The sequence below is a fragment of the Microplitis demolitor genome, chromosome 3 (genome assembly GCF_026212275.2).
Source record: "Microplitis demolitor isolate Queensland-Clemson2020A chromosome 3, iyMicDemo2.1a, whole genome shotgun sequence".
NCBI lineage: Eukaryota > Metazoa > Arthropoda > Insecta > Hymenoptera > Braconidae > Microplitis > Microplitis demolitor.
In genome coordinates this window covers 5,837,699-5,855,855 of record NC_068547.1, presented here as the reverse complement: position 1 = coordinate 5,855,855, position 18,157 = coordinate 5,837,699, and the positions used below count along the sequence as shown (strand labels likewise).

Genomic DNA, 18,157 nt, shown 5'->3' with positions numbered 1-18,157 from the left:
GCTATGAATTCGTTTATCCTTTGCAGCATATGCACTGACGCGCGCTTTATAGTTTAGACCGCTTAAAATACTGGCCCTTGTTTGAAAACACGTCATCATCAACTTACTCGTAAATCCTCTTCGACTCTACTATTCTCCATCGCTTCATCTCTCCGCTATATATTTTTCTCTCATCTATATCTATATATACATATCAGCCAATCTCTTTGATAGTCGTAATTGTGAACACCTGCAAACAACTAATGAATCATATATTTTATATTTCAAAACTTAAACTTCAATAGATATAAACGCATGAGATTTAATCGCGATGAAATCCCCGATAAACTTTCATTCATCTATTTCATTTATGTTCCTGTATACATAACACATATATTTATAAAAAGTACCGAACAAATTTCTTGTTGTATAATAGATCACGGAAAAAGTACACCTTTAATCCTAATGAATGTTTGGATTCTTGGTTTCCATTTCCGTTATATACTTTCTACTTCCATTTGCTTTAATCCGACATCCGGTTGCATATAAATACATCTGGAAAAATGCAATGTAACAATTAATGATAATTGTCTTCACTAAATTTATTACACAGAAATGATGAAAATTTTTTGCAGATAACAAAAATTAGCTACGCAGCTTGAATCAAAAGACACATTAACTAAATTGAATGGCCTGAAGGAAGAAACCTTTTGTACTGTTAGGTTGATTACCCAACACTATGCATTAAATATATGTATACATATATTGCATACTATAATAAGCACTATATTTGAACTACGAGGTGAACAATAATCAGCGGCTAACTATATGTATATATCCGTAAATAATCGAGCTGGGAATCATCTCGAGTAATTGCATTTTCATCCTCAGGCAACGTGAATGCACAAGATGAAATTACTAAGATTTGTGCTCATATTAATACCTTTGTATCTTGTCATTCAATTAGAATAATTACTTTGAAGTATATGTAAAGAAAACTGGGGCGGAATTGGCCGTCTAAAAATTTGGTAAAAATTGAGGAGGGTCTATAGTAATTTTTGCCCAAGTTTCTCTCAAACAAAAACTCTAAACGCAAAATTAAGAGGCTCGATGTAATCTGGCGATCTGTGTTTTCATTTTTCAAAAATGTTCATTTGTTAAAGAGAACAACGTGGAAAAAGTTTCCATTTACTGCGCAAATGCAAGGAGGATAGTACTGTTCGTCAACTTAAGTGTGATAGAGAACAAAGTTTAGACCACTCTAGCAAAAAAAAAGAAATTTTCAGAGTTTTCATAAAATTTTGTATACTCCTAATTTTTGAGTGGTTTATAGTATCAGAGGAACTTGAAAAATTTTATGAAAAATGCAAAAGTTTAATACAGAATTTTCTATTCATACACTGATAAAAAAGTTTACTTAAGTCAAGAGGAAAAATTCTTGAGCCAAGAAATTATTCTTAGGTCAAGTAAATTTCTCTTGGTTCGAGAATTTTTTCTCTTGACTGAAAAAAATCATTTTCTTCAAAATGAAATTCTTGTTTCAAAATTTCCGCTCTTAAATCAAGTTAACTTTTTTAGCAGTGTAAGTTTTAAGAAACCAAAAGAAAGAAATTTTTTATTAAATCCTCAGTAGAAAAAGAATAAAAGTGCGCAAATTAATTGAAAATTAGTACACAGAAAAAAACGGTTTCTTGACGCAAAAATTTTTACTCTCTTTCAAAAAATTTTTTTTATCTTTATTAAGAAGGAGTAAAAATGAATAGGAAAAAAAAATAAAGATGAGACATGATCCAGTTTCGAGTTTTCTTTATTTTACCGTAGGAAGATTTTGCGACAGAATATCTATCGGCTTAATATATCGTACATTTATATATAATATATATTTATATATGTATATTAATAACTACTATTTACATTTGCATAAATATTTATACGTACGATAGCATTACATTAATTATTATTAAATTTACTTTTATTACAAAGTTCTTAACTCCTTTACAGAGTTACGTATAGTAATTGTTTGATTACAATTAAGTAATATCTTTTATCGTTTAAACAATAATAATTAAGTACAATTAACTCATTAACTAATCAATTGCGTGATTTAGTATTGATTATTTAATTCGATCAATAATTATTAGCTGTATCCATAAAATATACACGACGATTACATTAATATGTACTAATATAATGCTTTTTACTTATTTATATTTATACTTTATCTCTTTCTCCCGATTTAATAGGCTAAGTATCTTATATGTAATATTACTGATAATCTGGGTATTAATTAATCAATTATCTTAAGTTAATAGTTTACAGTCTATTCCACAGAATAATCACGAGAGTACATGCTAACAGTAATAATCAAGAGCTTGCATTTGAATTATCAATTAATTAAATTTAATATACATATAATATTGTATATATATTATAATTAATATTTTGATATTATCCTTGATTATTACTTTGCGGTCAACGATTTAAACTTATATATACACGGAGAAATTATTATCGTTTGAAATCCTATGGTGTCATGGTAGAGTCGGACCATGTGGCCATCTGGTGGAAATTGAAATAACCACAGCGAAACTTACTATGGTCATAGTAAAACTGATAGTGGTTACAATAATTTGGGATATAATCGTTATCTATTTTACTGTGGCCATAGTAATTTTCGCATGGGTTTATTTCAAATTCTGCAGTTGGCTGACGTGGTCCAGCTTTATCATCAAATCATAGCTCTTGAAACGAGAATAATTTCTCGTGTAGGTGAAGGTGGAACAAAATGACTCAATGTAGCGAAATGGGACATTTTTTAACGAGAACATAAAATTTTTTTTTCGTAAATGTTTGTATAAAATTTCTACATAAATTATAGGGTGAATTGGTTACTTCTAGTACAGAAGTTTCTAATTGTGACCAAAATAAAATTTCTCGTGTTAATCAACTAAGTTAGTAAATTATTAATCAGCAAAAATTCAACTTGGGAGTAAAATGGATTTTTTTTATAAATTCACCTTCGACGTGAAATTGATATTTAATTTTGTTTCAGAATTGTTTTTAATTGAAACATAGAATTAAAATTTTTTTATATTTTTTTTACGGGCATTAGCATTTTTCTATTTTTAATTTTAGCCAACACGAAAAAAATTTTTTCGATCAAAATTCTAAACTATGACCAACTTACCTAATATTTTTTCTAGAGATTTATATAAAAATTTAGGAAAAAAAGATTTCATTGTTAAAAAATGATGTCCTATTTTGCCACACTATCTCGTTTCACCTCACCCATGCCTATAGATATACAATAATATATTTATATATATACACATACGTATTAATCAGCAATGAAATAAATTTATTAAATCTTACACGTATCTTATTATTTATCTTAATTTAGCATCATTCATACTAATTACTATAAATATTTACAATTTGTCTTACTGATCCTCTTTGATATGAACCTATCGTAATTTATCTATATAACATTATAACAATACAAAAAATTATAAGATATTTGTGATTAAACACAAAAGATCCTGGCATTATAATTATATTAACAAACAATTGGTAAGAAAAAAAAAAAAACAATACGCATTTTGATACAGAATTTGGCCTTTTGTGAAAGACTAAACAATGAACATGAATAAAAAAAAAAATCATTAGATAATTAATGAAAAAAAAAAAAAAAAACGTCAAAATTGTGGAATATTTATAATGCAGGCAGATTTTTGAAAGACAATTAACTCCACACTATGACATGACGGGAAAAGCGATGATCGTGTATAATGCAAGTTAATTAAACCAGTAAAACAATCGGTTAATCCGAATCTAAATCCAAAATCTAAATCTCTTTAGATAATAATGTTGTTTTTGTTTTTTCTTAACGAGATCATTGCGCTTGAACGATAGTATATTGCGTGACAAGAGATGAAACACGACAAGTTCACATCGTGTTTAATTCTGGGACACGCAATATAATTTCCATGTAACCTGCATTGAAAAAGTGAGTTTGTAAGTCTAAAGCCACATTAGACGAATTTCGAACTGGTAACGTGGTAAAAAAAAAATCATACTATAGTTTTCTAAAATTCTTTTCTTTTGTATATTCTCTAGAACAAGATTAGTGAAGATTCACTAATTTAGAGTGATAGTGCTACCACATATTCAAAAAATTTGTAGCGCGGGAAAAAAAATAATACTCTCTAAACTTGAATTTGTGAAAATTATTGCAGATTCACTTCTTCACTTTTAGAGAGTGAGCAAATTTGACATAGAAAACAATGACTTTATATTAACTTTCAATTTTTTTAACGGAACTCAAATAAAAGTCTATAGCGAACCAACGCGATGATGGCGGAGACAAAACAAAGTCATAAGCTAATTTAACGAGCAGAAGCTGATCAATTTCTGCGATTGGTTCGTTTTGACTGGCTAAAGACACTTGACCTCAGAGTTACAATGCAGGTAATACAAAAAAAATTAGTTACTATATATGTAATATAATAATTAATTTTCTAAATAAATTAAGTGTGGACTTATACAATTAAACAATGTATGTATCAATAACTAATTACAATTTTTTAAACTACGAAATTCAATAACGGAACTATAATTTGAAATGTACAAAATTTAATCATCGTTATTATCATCATCATTAGTGCTAACAATTAGTGATTGATAATTACGATGAAAAATAACGTCCGAAGCAATCAATTGATTTGAGCGCTAGACCATCGCTTGGTATTTTTGTTCCGGTAGAATATAAGTATCTGAGGAATCACCTGGCGATGAGGCAGACATATCATTAGCGGTTGTATTTAAATGATGATGACCTAAATGCGACATTGAAGATGTTAGAGACATGTTGGGATGATACTGAGAATGATGATGATGGTGATGGTAATTACTCTGAGGACTGTGATGCATGTGAGACAGTTGTGATTGATAATAATCACCAGATGCATAATGATTCTGATAGCTGTTGTAAGCCGTCTGACCGGCGGCGTAACACTGGCTGGCGGCGTTACCAGGCGACGCTGAACTCCACGGGAAGCCGTAGTCACTGTGATGAATTTGATTAATTGGTGGTGGATATGACGATGGTGGGAGCTGACTTGAGCCTGGTGTTAATGGCGGTGACGGTGTTGTTAGTGCGCTGCTTGCACCACTTCCGCCAGTTGGAGTTGCACCCAATCGTGGATATGTTGTTGCGTTGGTTGACATAAGGGGTGATGAATTTGAAGCGGGTGCTTCTTTGCCACGTGGTGGTGATCCCGATGATGCACGACGATTTTGTACAGCTCCTGTTCCCGTCGTTCCTGTTGTTTGACTATTCGATGCCGGCTGTGCTTGTGGTTTATTCGCGCACTGATTCGTCGGCTGGCTTGATCTTGAGGATGCTTTTGATGGTGTTGTTTGAGACTGATGTTGCTGTTGCTGCTGCTGGCCTTGTTGCTGCTGCTGGCCTTGTTGTTGCTGCTGTTGTTGTTGCAATTGCTGCCGACACTTTGCTCGGCGGTTCTTAAACCAAACCTGGAACAATTTAAAAAAAAAAACACGTTCAATTTGAGTTGTCTATTACATTTTTATTTTCGTTAATGATTTGATGGTTTTATATGAGAGCTATAAAGAGACTAAATGTATTATTTTGATATTAATAAATAATAGAGAAAAAAAGTGTAAGATCTCTCTTTTGAAGACTCCCTGCACTGAACAACTGGATGCAGTCTAGTGTATTACTCAAAGTTAATCGGCGCAATAGGAAAGTAATCGCGGGCGGATGGGCGTAACATTTCATTGAATCCTGACAATAACAACCTAAAGCAGCCAGGCAGGAATCCATCAGCAGACCAGGGAATAAAATAAAAATATAATAGAAGTGAGGGGACCAAAGGTACATGTATATACATATACATTAAATATATATGTGGGGTAAGATATGTAAAATGTATTAGACACGTACACGTACGAAGTAGTATGTAGCCTAAAGTATACATATAAAGCATGCGGTGGCGTTACTGTAACAACAAATAAAACAGTCTCGGGCCCTATGCTCTAACTTTCCTGATGCCTATCCCCTTTTGGCTCCGGTGCGAGATTGAATCCCTGCAAGCACATTCACACTCATGTGCTCACACACTTATACGTTGATACGCTTGCACTCACGTTCACTCGGCTTAACTCGGCCAAGAGATGCGGGGACAAAAAACTTAAATTTGCTCCCCTTATATGCCGCCGCAACCTCGTGCACCCACCTCTCTCCCGCCCTTGATTGTGAGTTTAATCCCTGCACAATGTGGCTAGGGGTGCTATGATTCTATGCTCTGCCTTTAAAAACCAGCACCATTCATTATTAAACCAAAAAAATTTTATATATAAACATATACTTTTTTTTAACTGAATAAAAATTCTTTTCATAAATTTTTGTTTTTACATTCTAGGAAAACTGATTTAAATTTAGTGAATTGTTTTTTGGAATAACTGAAATGAAAATGTGGCAGACGTATCAACCGCAAGAGAAACGATCAAAGGGTGCCCCAGGAGACAGCCCATTACCACCCTGTGTTTACACAACGACACCCTAAGCGCCGTACAAACTAAAAGCCATATCCCCAAACTTTGAGCTACGACTACTATCCCAAAATATATATAAATATATTGTACATGTGTTAGATGTGTACATGGCCCTTAGGTCCACATCGAGGTGCAAATTGCACCACCATCTGGTTTATGTCTACAACACTTCGTAGCTCACTTCTTATTATTGCACTGTCTCTCTCTCTCTCTCTCTTTCTCTCTCTTGTGTATGCCGCCACAGCTGCGTTGACATTATTATGACAAATATGTTTGCATATTTGTTTAAATGAATAGATACCAAATTGAAATATCAAAAATTTTTATTCAGGAGATTTCAATAACCATTAATCCCTGAATAAATGCCACAGATAAATTATTTTTGGTAAGAAAATTATCACCTAATATATCTTGATTTAATTTTTTTTTTTTTTTTTTTTTTTTTTTTTATGTGAATTGATGGAAGCACGCAGCTGCGGGTTTCTCGCGTACATTTCCGTGGCTGTCAATATTCAACTCACCAGAGACTACGAAGTCTATATATATATGTATAGAGAAAGAGAAAGGGAAGAGAGTAGGACGCGTATTACATCACAAGGTACCGGCGAATGAGAGTATAAAATATAAAAAGTTGAGGTATACAAGGGAGGAAATAAAGAGGGAGGGTTATAATCCATGAACAAATCGACAGTACAGCCAGCTCGGTTGTATACACTCGCGTTTCGCAGTTCGTCGCGTTGCTACCCCTGCGTCTCACCCCTGGTCGATGTTATTGGTTGCACATTGACACAGTAAAAGCCTTCATATTTCGTATAACAGCCACCCTTATTTTATAAAAGTGGGGAACGTACTTTTTTTCCTTATAGTTATCGTCAGGGTCTATATATATATATATATATATATATATATATATGAACACCCCTTTCTAGCTGCTCGCCATTCACATCGGCTTAACTGCGAGCTGGAAACTCGGGGGTTGAATCTCTTTGCTTTTGTCCCTATCACCCAATGGCCAAACCTCTACTACTACGTTCTTGGGGACTTTAATCTCTTCGCGAGTAGGGTACTATCGTAACAGTCTCTCTTTCTCGTTTGTGATGTACGCGCTGTCCCGTCTATACCTCGACCTCGGCTTCCGCAAAGGAATCGTTATACTAAAGAGAAAATAATGAATAAAAAAAAAAAGTAAAAAAAAATTATTCCCGCACGTGACAAAATTCAAGATTTATTTTTTTTCTGACCAAACTAAGATCAACAAAATAATATATTTATTGTGTAAATGAATTTAAATGTAATTTTTGAAGTGACTGTCATCTTAATGAATGTACTCAAGAATTTGTTTATTTGAGCCCCGGCAGGGTTGTGTGAACAAGCACTAGGGGACCTTATATATGAGGAGTAAAACAGTGGAGAGTAAAGTACTTGCGCATTACCGCCCGCAGCGAATTGAGATGTTACAGGGACCGCAATAAAAGCGTCAACGAGTCTACTCGCCATCTATCAACGACAATGAAAAAGACAAGGGAAAGAATGAGGATCTGGGGTGATTTTGACTTGTGTAAATACCTAAAATCTTGCTTGTGCTTGCGCGAGCACGAAGCTCTTACGTTACCACACCAACACACTCACATTAAACACATTCATATTCAATTTATACAAACAATAGCCATAGTATCACTACGACTACAATATGTGGTTTGTATAGTATACATATATATAAGCAATGAATAATAAAGTAAATAATATTTTGTGGGTCAAACATCGTCTTACACTACTTACTAGCGTTGTCTGACTACAAACGTCTACTACTACTAATTTAGTGTACGTAAGAATTTAATAAGATTAAAAATAATAATAATTATTACTATTGTTTTAATTAATTTTACCTGCACTCGTGATTCGGGCAGACTTATCTTCATGGCGACTTCTTCTCTCATAAATATATCTGGGTATCTTGTTTTTGTAAATAATCCTTCTAGAACGTCTAATTGTGCTCTGCTGAACGTCGTGCGTTCTCTTCTTTGTTTTCTTTGCGTAACACCTGCAGCAGAAAAAAGTAAAAAATTTTATTAGACATTTTAAGAAATAAAGTTGACTATTTTTATAAAAACAAAAATCAAGTAATGAGAGTGCAGAGTCACGATAGTGTAATTTTTCGAGTGAGTCCCTTGCGTGATTATTATTATCGGCCCTATAATATAAACTCAGGTCGTTTCGGGACCCACGTAATCCGCTTATGAACCGAGGGGACGTTGATGGCGATTGATATTACAAGGGGGTTGGCTTCATCCAAGAAGCTGCACTCTGAGTACAGACTATCGCGTAAACAAGTTCATGTCTCGAGTGTCCATGATAGTCTGGTCTATAATAAATATATATTTTATTTACTTGGCTTTACAACTGATTCATAAAAAAAAAAAAAAAAATAAATAAATATTGACTAAAATTTACAGCAAAACAGTTTCCATTTAAAGACGTGATAATTTTTTAACACGAATTCCGATGTTAAGAATTTAAAGATCTCAAAAAGATTATGAATCTTTAGATGTGTTAAATATATATACATATATAAATGAATAAAAATAAAATAAAGTGAGAAGCGAATCGAATGGAACCGGTACCAAGTCGAAGAGCGTAGCCAAAGATTATATTTATATACAAGCATGTATGTGTGCATATAGAAGTATAAGTATAAGTATATATGTACATATATAAACTATATATGATAGCAGCGAACGAAAGAAGCAAGAGCTACCATAAATGTGACGCCGCGTTGGTCGTCGTATAGGTACAGAAGCACAATGGCAATGTTTACGGGTCGATCGATGCTCCCGGTTTCTGCGGCCATGTTGGTATTTCCCTCTCTCTTTCCTGTCATTCCTCTTTAACCTTACCGTCCGCCCTCCGGTGTGTTAGTACAGCACAGGTCTTTGTCTCTATCTTTATCGCATACTCATTCTTCCCCAGACTCAACTCTGTCTTTGTTCAAAATTTTTTTCATTTTGGTACTTCTGTACAGTGCCGAGCAATGCCGAGTCAAGAACCAAAAAGACAAAAAAAAATCAGGACGCTCGAATAAAAAATAGTTTTAAAAAGACAGGAGTGCCAGTACAGATGCCTGGGATTATTTTTTTGAAAATAAAAAATAAAAAAGCTTCGTCAAAATCCCGGCAATATCGATGTAGATCGGATCGATTTTTAAACTGACTTGTTTATTGTCATTTATTTTTATTGCGTGGGAAGTAGGAAATGTCTATACTGAATTAAAGATAAAATGTAAATATGAGTGTATAGATTGTAGATGTGATGTATTGTAGATTTAATAATCAACTAGTAATACCTATTGAGACTACTGTTGTGTCATTTTAACTCTAGTCATCGTCCATGAATCTATGATCCATCATTGATCGATATCTCGAATACTCGGCGGTCTTTGGGGAGTCTGGGTTTTATTATCTACAACTGATTGCCGTAGGCGGTTGTACCGTAGGATACGTTTTTTTTTCTTTATTATTATTAAGAAACAAGCATCTTGATTCTCTTGTTAAGTACGAAGGCGTAACAAGAATTGTTCGTGTATTACCTTTGCTACTGGTTCCGCTTTTGCTGATACTACTGATGATATATATTAAATATATATATGTATATATATAATGAGAGTAGAAAAGAGCTTTAGTATATTCTCTCGAGACAATCGAGACGCCATTTTATAAAAGACATGCCGCTAGACAATCAAGACTTTTATTTATTAAGGAGTGTCTTGGATTTGGGACGATCCCATTGTCAATTTGATGTAAATGATTTTTTATTATTGATATAGTAATAATAATAAAGAAAATAAATTTTATTTAAATGACATGTAATGTGTACACTGGAGATGTGGAACGCGAAAATAAAATCGGCGGGTTTAAATGAAAGAGAATGAAGATGATGAGTATCAAAAAAAGTGAGATGGTACATTAGGGAGGAAATAATAAAAGTAAAGTGATTGCGGCCGTGAAGGAACGCGACTTCTCACTTGGGTTACCCTAATGGCATAGCAAACACCCGCTGGGTAGCTGATGTTGATGGGTAGTTGGAGTATGATTCGATTTATTATCACCGACGCGTGTTGGGGGCTGGTATACTGTATACTACATCACATCAGCAATAAGGGGTTGCCACCGGCTCATTGGCCCGCAACAAGATCAGACGCGACCCTATAATATCATCGAATTCGTTTTTAGTTTATTGGATTCCTTTTTATCCCGGGAAATTTAACAATCTCTTCTCTTGACTTTAACTTTCGTGTTATTCAATCACACCCGTCGCTGAATTCGGAATTTTTAAAATCGGTAATCTTTGATGTCTCGTATTTTTAATACACTGCATTTATTTTATAAAACTTTTTAGATTTTGATTATTAATTATTTATAATTGTAAGTATTGATGGTTACAGGAGATAGTAAAAATTCATTTGAATTTTATATATAGAAATTGGAAACTTTTGTGACGTAGACGTGGAAAATGAATGAAGAAGAGCCAAAGCCCGTCGGAGAAAATCAAAAATTAATTAAAAGCTGAAACGCTTGGAAGCCAAATGGATTATTCTTTGAAACCGTGAGCGAGACACGTGACAATGTGGTCCTTGTACACGTTTTTATTAGTCCCCTTGATAATGAGGACACTCAATAAACCATCAACCAAAATATACATAACGACTGCCGCGAGCTTTCTTAAGGGCCATCAGCTATAAAAACATTTAGCTTCTGCCTTTAACACTCTTGTGCCACCCTCGATACTTTTTATTTTTTTTCATCCTACCAAACTATTGAATATTAAGTTATTTCTATTAATCAATATGAATTCAAGTCAATCGGACTAAAAATACAGAACTAAACTCAGTTTTTTACTTTTCCCGTAAAATCGACGGTTTGATGTCAAAAACGTTTTTCCAAACATTATTTTTTACACATTTCTGCTTTGAAATTTAATAACAAATAATATTTAATTTTATCAAAATATAAAAAAAATAAATTTTTTAATTTTTTTGAGACTACTCCATTTTACCTAAATGAAAAAAATTTTCCATCAATTGAAAATTTGCTTTACGATCTTAAACTAATGGGAGTAAAAAATTAATACCAATCAAGAATAAAAAAAAAATCTTCCATACATCTTTAGATTGCACCCCCCTTCCTTTCATCTACATAAAAATGTCGAAACCGTTGCGCTCATTTTAACAAAAAAAAATAAGTAAAATATTGTCTGTACTTATATGTTACAAATAAACGGATGGCCTTCATTTTTAGTATAATCTAACAAGAAAGATGAGATGTAAAGTAACTAAATACAGTGAACATCCGGGACTAATATATAATCGGATGAGTTTCGCATTACAATATGCACCTTTGGAAATAATACACTTATATACACAAACTCTTTTTTTCTTATCCCGCATAATCGTCATCATCATCACTAAATACCCAGTAAAACTATTTTGTAAGTTGACTTACAAACTATTGGCTCAAATATTTATCCGCAAATAAAAAAATATTACCGAGTTTACCTAAAATACATAAATTTATATCAATGAATTCTATTATTCTATAAGAATAAATACGTAAAGTGAAATGTATCTGCCTAATAACTATAGTTCGAGTGATATATATATTTCAGTCAAGTGTTTACTTAACAATTAGGCGTAGATTTATATTTAGTTGGGCTGCGTATATCAATTTTGGTTGTTTTTATCACCCCTCTATATATAAAATAACTCATCATCTGAAAAAAGAATCACCCACTTGTGATAGGGAACCCGTGACACGCGTTGAAATAACTTACGATCCTCGTGTTTTTTCTCTCTTTTATAAAATCTATATGTATATGTATATAGATATATATTTATATTTATTATAGGTTACAGTGTAGACTCTATAGCCTATTCTCTTCAACACGTAACGCCTCTTTAGGCTGTATACACATTTTCTTGGCATCGTTTCTCACTTGGTGGTCAGTGAGTAACAACCCTCGGCACGTGCAAGTCACGCGCCACTCGAAAAACTTGATACCTAATTGAGTGATTGGTGCTCTTTAAAACCGACAGGTTTATTGTGTATCTCAAATTATGTAAAAATAAATATTAGATGAATATAATATATATGCATATATATACCCAATAAATTAGTCTGATGCATTTAATCGATTTTTATAATTATTAGTCTGTAAAAAATTTACGGGGTAAAAGCGAATTTGATCCGGAGTAAATTCAGAGTGAATGCGGAGCAGATGAATGTTTATTTTATGTATGATAAAAATATAGTTTTTGTATATGACAAGAATATATATTTTCATATATGACGAAAATATATTTTTTGTATATAGTTGAAATATATATTTTATATATGCTGAACATATATGGACTCGTATATAATGAATATTATATTTTTTAATATAAAAAAAAATATATCAGAAAATATAGTTAAATTCGCCACATATATTTTTTGATATTTATCAAATATTTTGACCATATATGTTATTTTCATACGGGTATCTAGGAGTGAAATTCACTCCGAAGAGGACCGAGGTCAAAAAAATAACTCGATTTTGACTTTTTTGGCTACCTTTACTTTTTTTAACTTCAATAGTACTTTTTGAACCGAAAAATTTGTCAAATTCAAGTTAAGTATGACTTAGATTTGACTTAAATTTGACTTTGTTTTCAATCTACTAAAAAAAACTTAAACTTGACTTACTTCATTTTCAATTTTCAAAATTACAAGAAAATAAAGTTATTCTTTTGACCCGGAGAATTCATTTTGAATCTGAGTAAATGCGAATAGAAATAAAATTCATGATACTCCGAAAGCACTCTCGATTTTTTACAATATATATAAATATTTTATTAAAATAAAAAGACTAGACTTTGTTGCGAATACAGATTACAAAATTATATTCAAAGATCTTTTATTTTTCGTACTCTCTTTTGGCATTAAAGAGTGAACATGGCAATGACTCCCGAGTTAAGTGGCTCGGTGATAAATATACAAGGCGCTGTGACAACAGAGATAGAGAAAATCGGAGAAAAGAGAATGACGAGACAAGTGATACTTTTCCCACGCGAACGCGCTCACAACATAACATCAATCCCTATAAATATATATATATACATATATACTAACATTTATTTATTTTTTTTTCTTACTTTACTTTATTTACATTCTTCAATACTTTAGCTCACTATTTCAATGTTGTCCCAAAACAAAAATAAACGAGTACATATATATATATATATATAAATACCAAAATCATTATTTCAAATTCAATGACATTTATTTCAAATATTAAACTTATATATGTTTCTTTTCTTGTAATTCAAAATTTCAAAGAATTCATTATTTGTCAGCTGTACGATTACTAACTGAACAAAGAATTCTTTAATTTTCTTATATATTTTTATAACAAAATATGATAGTATTGTTAAAGATCGACATAAAATTTTTTTGAAGCGTCTTATAAGCTATCACTCGAGTAAAAATGACGACAAGTAACCAACATGCACTGCGTATCCACACTATTGTATATAGATATATATATAAGTATAAAATACATGTATAGCAAGGACACCATCGAAAGAGAGTAGACCCAACGACGAATAGATCGTCCATGTTTCCATGGAAACTCTCAGCGCGATACGCGTTGGTTGGTCCCGCACGGGCTGCCGCCACCCTGATAAGCGGCTTACTCTCATTCTCTATCTCTACCTCTCTATACCTCTCTTACTCTTTCTCTTACACACGAAAATACACTTACACATAAAACGTAGACGCACACTAACACAACGATACCAAAAACTTTTTCCTCTTTCTCACATTTTCAACGTCGCCATCCTCACTCTCATTCTCCCACGTATACCTAAAACTCTGTGTATTTTCTCTAAAATAACGCCCTAGAGCCTACAGCCTACAGCCTACACTCTGGATGAACGAACTCAATGCCTTTTCCGACGTTTTCCAAGAACGGCTGAAAAAATTAAACTATTTCATGGGAAACCAATTTAACTATCACTCAAACTTATAATTATTTTTACTAGTATTATTATAACTACTTAATGTTGTTACGAAACAATGTAACTTAATACATTTCTTTGAAATTTTTTGACTCACGTAATAAAAATAGAGGCTTAATGTGTGTAAGGTAAATTGTTTAGTACATGGTAACGAAGAAGCCTTACAATATGTATGGCTTCATTCGATACATTGATTTACATGCTGATCAATATATGACAGAAAAAAGAAATGAAGGAAATACTTTTAGATGAAAATTTTAAATAAAACTGATAACAAAATACTCCAATTTAAAAGAATGAAATAATCGGGTAAAAAAATATATGAAATAGTAATCAGTATGTAGTAAAAGACCTAGTACCCAATCAGGGAACTAGTACATACTTGATCACTCCAGATATTTATATATTTATATTTATTAAAATACATGAGTGATCGGGTTCTAGGTCTCTTATCTTACTGTAGAAATTCAGATTAATATAAAATACGTGAAAACTTACCCTGAGGAAAGGCACCAAGTCCATGATCAAGTGGATGGCCATGAGGATGTCCATGTGTAGCAAGAGCAAATGGCGATCCTAAACCGGGATGAGGAGCACCCAGATGAGGATGTGAATGTGGATGAGGGTGTGAACCAACTCCCATACCGTGATGGCTGTGTGGATGATATTGGGAACCTCCGGTCAGGGCGCCTGCCTTCATCACATACCCCGCCATGTTCACGTAGGCCTGTATGCAAGCTAGCTCACCCGCCGCCACTGCTGCACTCTTATCTTTTTCAATCTCGTTACCACTGTAACCACCCTCGCACCACCAGTACGGCTCTTCGCGAGTCGTCGTTGTTGGGTCAAACGGCTTCGCCGTTGACAGATTTTCTTTGGTGTCTGGATACGAATATCGATCCAGATAGTCCTCCACCTTAAAATAATCATCATTTTCACTTAATTATTTTGTATTTTTTATAATTATTTTTTACTTAAATAATATTTATCAATAATGTTTCTCATACATAATTTCAATTATATTTCATTGTTGAACTATCATCGTATGGCGAATAATAATTCAATAAAACCGGAAGTCCATGGTGGAAATTTTCCATACCAAATTTCGGTATACAAAGTATTTTGTAGATTCTTTTTTTTCTTTTTTTTTAGAAAATTGAACGTGAGATGCCTAGAGTGACGTGCTTCGTCTCGTGAAGACATGCGGCCTGTGACAATGACCGAATTAGCATTCTTTTTTTCTCCTCCCTCAACAATAATAATAATAATAGTAAGAGATGAGGGTCTAAAGCGGCGTACCAAAAGAAAAGTAGACTTGTAAAGTAAACGGAAAAAGACCGCAGAAAGTGCGGCGCACTTGTATGAATAACAAAATTTCTAAAGTGTAATTGCAAATTCCGAATTACCGGCGGCTAAAAAAATTCTGCTCCGAATGTTAAAGCTAAATTTTAATTCAAAATAAATTTTCCTAATGATCGATATAAAATTCGAAATTTACTCCAAAATTTTAATCCCTTGCATGAAATTTCGCCCACCCGATTCGGAAAATAACCTCGAAAATTAATTTCGCATAGCAACATGTCACTCCGAATTTGAAACAGTGAGAATTTGAGATCATACTGTAATTTTTCAAACTTTATAACCCACAGTATAATTCACTAAAATAAAACGGAGCACAAAAATTAGTAATAATTACTATGGAGAAAGGAAACAGTAACTGCTATGATGTACAAGTAAAAATTACAAGTGCGTATAGTAATTTCTAATTTATGATAACACTTGTTACTTAAAAGGGAATTGTACTTTTTTTTGCACTCAAGTGAATAAACGGAGCTGTTTTTGATGCAATTGTATAATGAATGGCGGCTTTAACCAAATTTTTCTCGAACCGAATGGAAATTTTCAATAAATTGAACCAAAAATCGTTAGATATTAGAGCATTTGAACGAGCTTTGAAATGTATTTTGTGATAAGCACTTTCATTTGAGCGAAGAACTCGGGTAAAATTGCAAAGCCGTTTAAAAAAAAAAATTTTACTGTGTCGAAGGTAAAAAGCATCGTGTATTGAAACAATAACTTATACTTAATAATTTTTGCTTGATTTTTCTCCGGAAAAGAATTCAAAATTTTTAAATAATATTTTATATTCGAGTAAACAAAAATTATATTTTTAAATGATAAATTAATCAGTAGTATGGACTAAAATCTATATATTTTCGGAATCGAAGACTTGCGCACATTGCCACGTGTAATTGTATAACTTTCGAGGTTTTTTTATTCGAAAATCGATTATTTTTTATTCCACATCCGTGTATTTAAATAATACGTGTATAGATTTAAATACAAAACAGATTACACTCTAAAAAAATATAATAGCAGATGATCGTAATCCACATTCAGTGAAAATGAATCCTTGATTGAAGGTTTAAATTTACACCCACGTACGTTTTTTTTTCTAGACTCACCAAAAGTGTTAAAGTTCAAAAGTAAAATAAAAAAAAAATCATACACATATGTAAGCATACATACAAAAAATAAAATAAATGAAACACTTGTTTATCACACACTTACTTTAATCGCACTATTTCGCTGGTCCATAGTCATCATTTTGAATAACTAATAAACTTATGTCTAAATGGTAACATATAGTTTTGTCTTTAACAAAACTATTCACTAGTAAAAATGGTTCTCGGTTATAGTGTAAATTTAACAAACGATGCGTATAAACCGAGAGTCTCGAGCAAACTGCAGGTTCCCTCTCAAGGAACTTACCTAAATAGTTTTTAGGGCCTTGTAAACCTATGGGCCTTCTTGGGAGATAGTGGAGGGGAGTCTTTTGTCGTAGGATACCATACTCATATACTGCTTTATTATATATTTTGTATAGTTCAGAGAAAAAACTACTGAGAAGAAGGAGTATAGTAAAGAAAATTCATAATTTTATTATTATTATTATTATTATTATTATTATTATTATTATTATTATTATTATTATTATTATTATTATTATTATTATTTATCGGAACACAATGTAATGCATTTCTTTATTTATAACATAAATTTTTAGTGAAATTAATTGGTATTTATTTGTCTACATTCCAATGGCATTTTGGAGCGCAGGAATATAGATAAGATTTAAAATAATAATAAAGTATGGAAAATAGAAGCTAAAATATCGTAAATAAGAAAAATAATAATAATAATAATAGTTTGTATTAGTATAGTGATAAATTAATAGAATATATATTGATAGATATATGAGTAGAATGGAATGAGGAAAAAAAAATTAAATAACTTTTGAAATGGCTATAAATGATGTGCGTGTTAGAGCAGTATTAATTCAAAGTTATGCCGACGTTAGTTAGCTACTGTTGAGCGGCATTCGTTAAGGAATTTTACATATATATATACATATGTGTATTAAGATTGAACGGAATAAATTGAGAAAATTAGTATATTCATATTTTATTATTATCGTATATATATTTGATATTTTATTTCTTATTCGTATTTAAATACGGAAAAATATATTTTTAATTTGTCTCGTTTATTTTA

The 18,157-nt window shown here is 32.2% G+C and overlaps 1 protein-coding gene across 1 annotated transcript; it reads right to left on the bottom strand.

Annotated features, from left to right (window-relative positions):
- Nucleotides 1-1,888: 1,888 nt before the first annotated feature.
- On the bottom strand, nucleotides 1,889-17,427 carry LOC103580745 (homeobox protein OTX1 B). The gene is made up of 4 exons (XM_008562627.3): nucleotides 17,174-17,427; nucleotides 15,101-15,518; nucleotides 8,442-8,596; nucleotides 1,889-5,514 (listed from the first exon to the last, which is right to left on the bottom strand). Exons 1-4 carry the CDS (start codon nucleotides 17,207-17,209, stop codon nucleotides 4,708-4,710), a joined length of 1,416 nt encoding a protein of 471 aa, XP_008560849.1. The 5' UTR covers nucleotides 17,210-17,427; the 3' UTR covers nucleotides 1,889-4,707.
- Nucleotides 17,428-18,157: the final 730 nt, after the last annotated feature.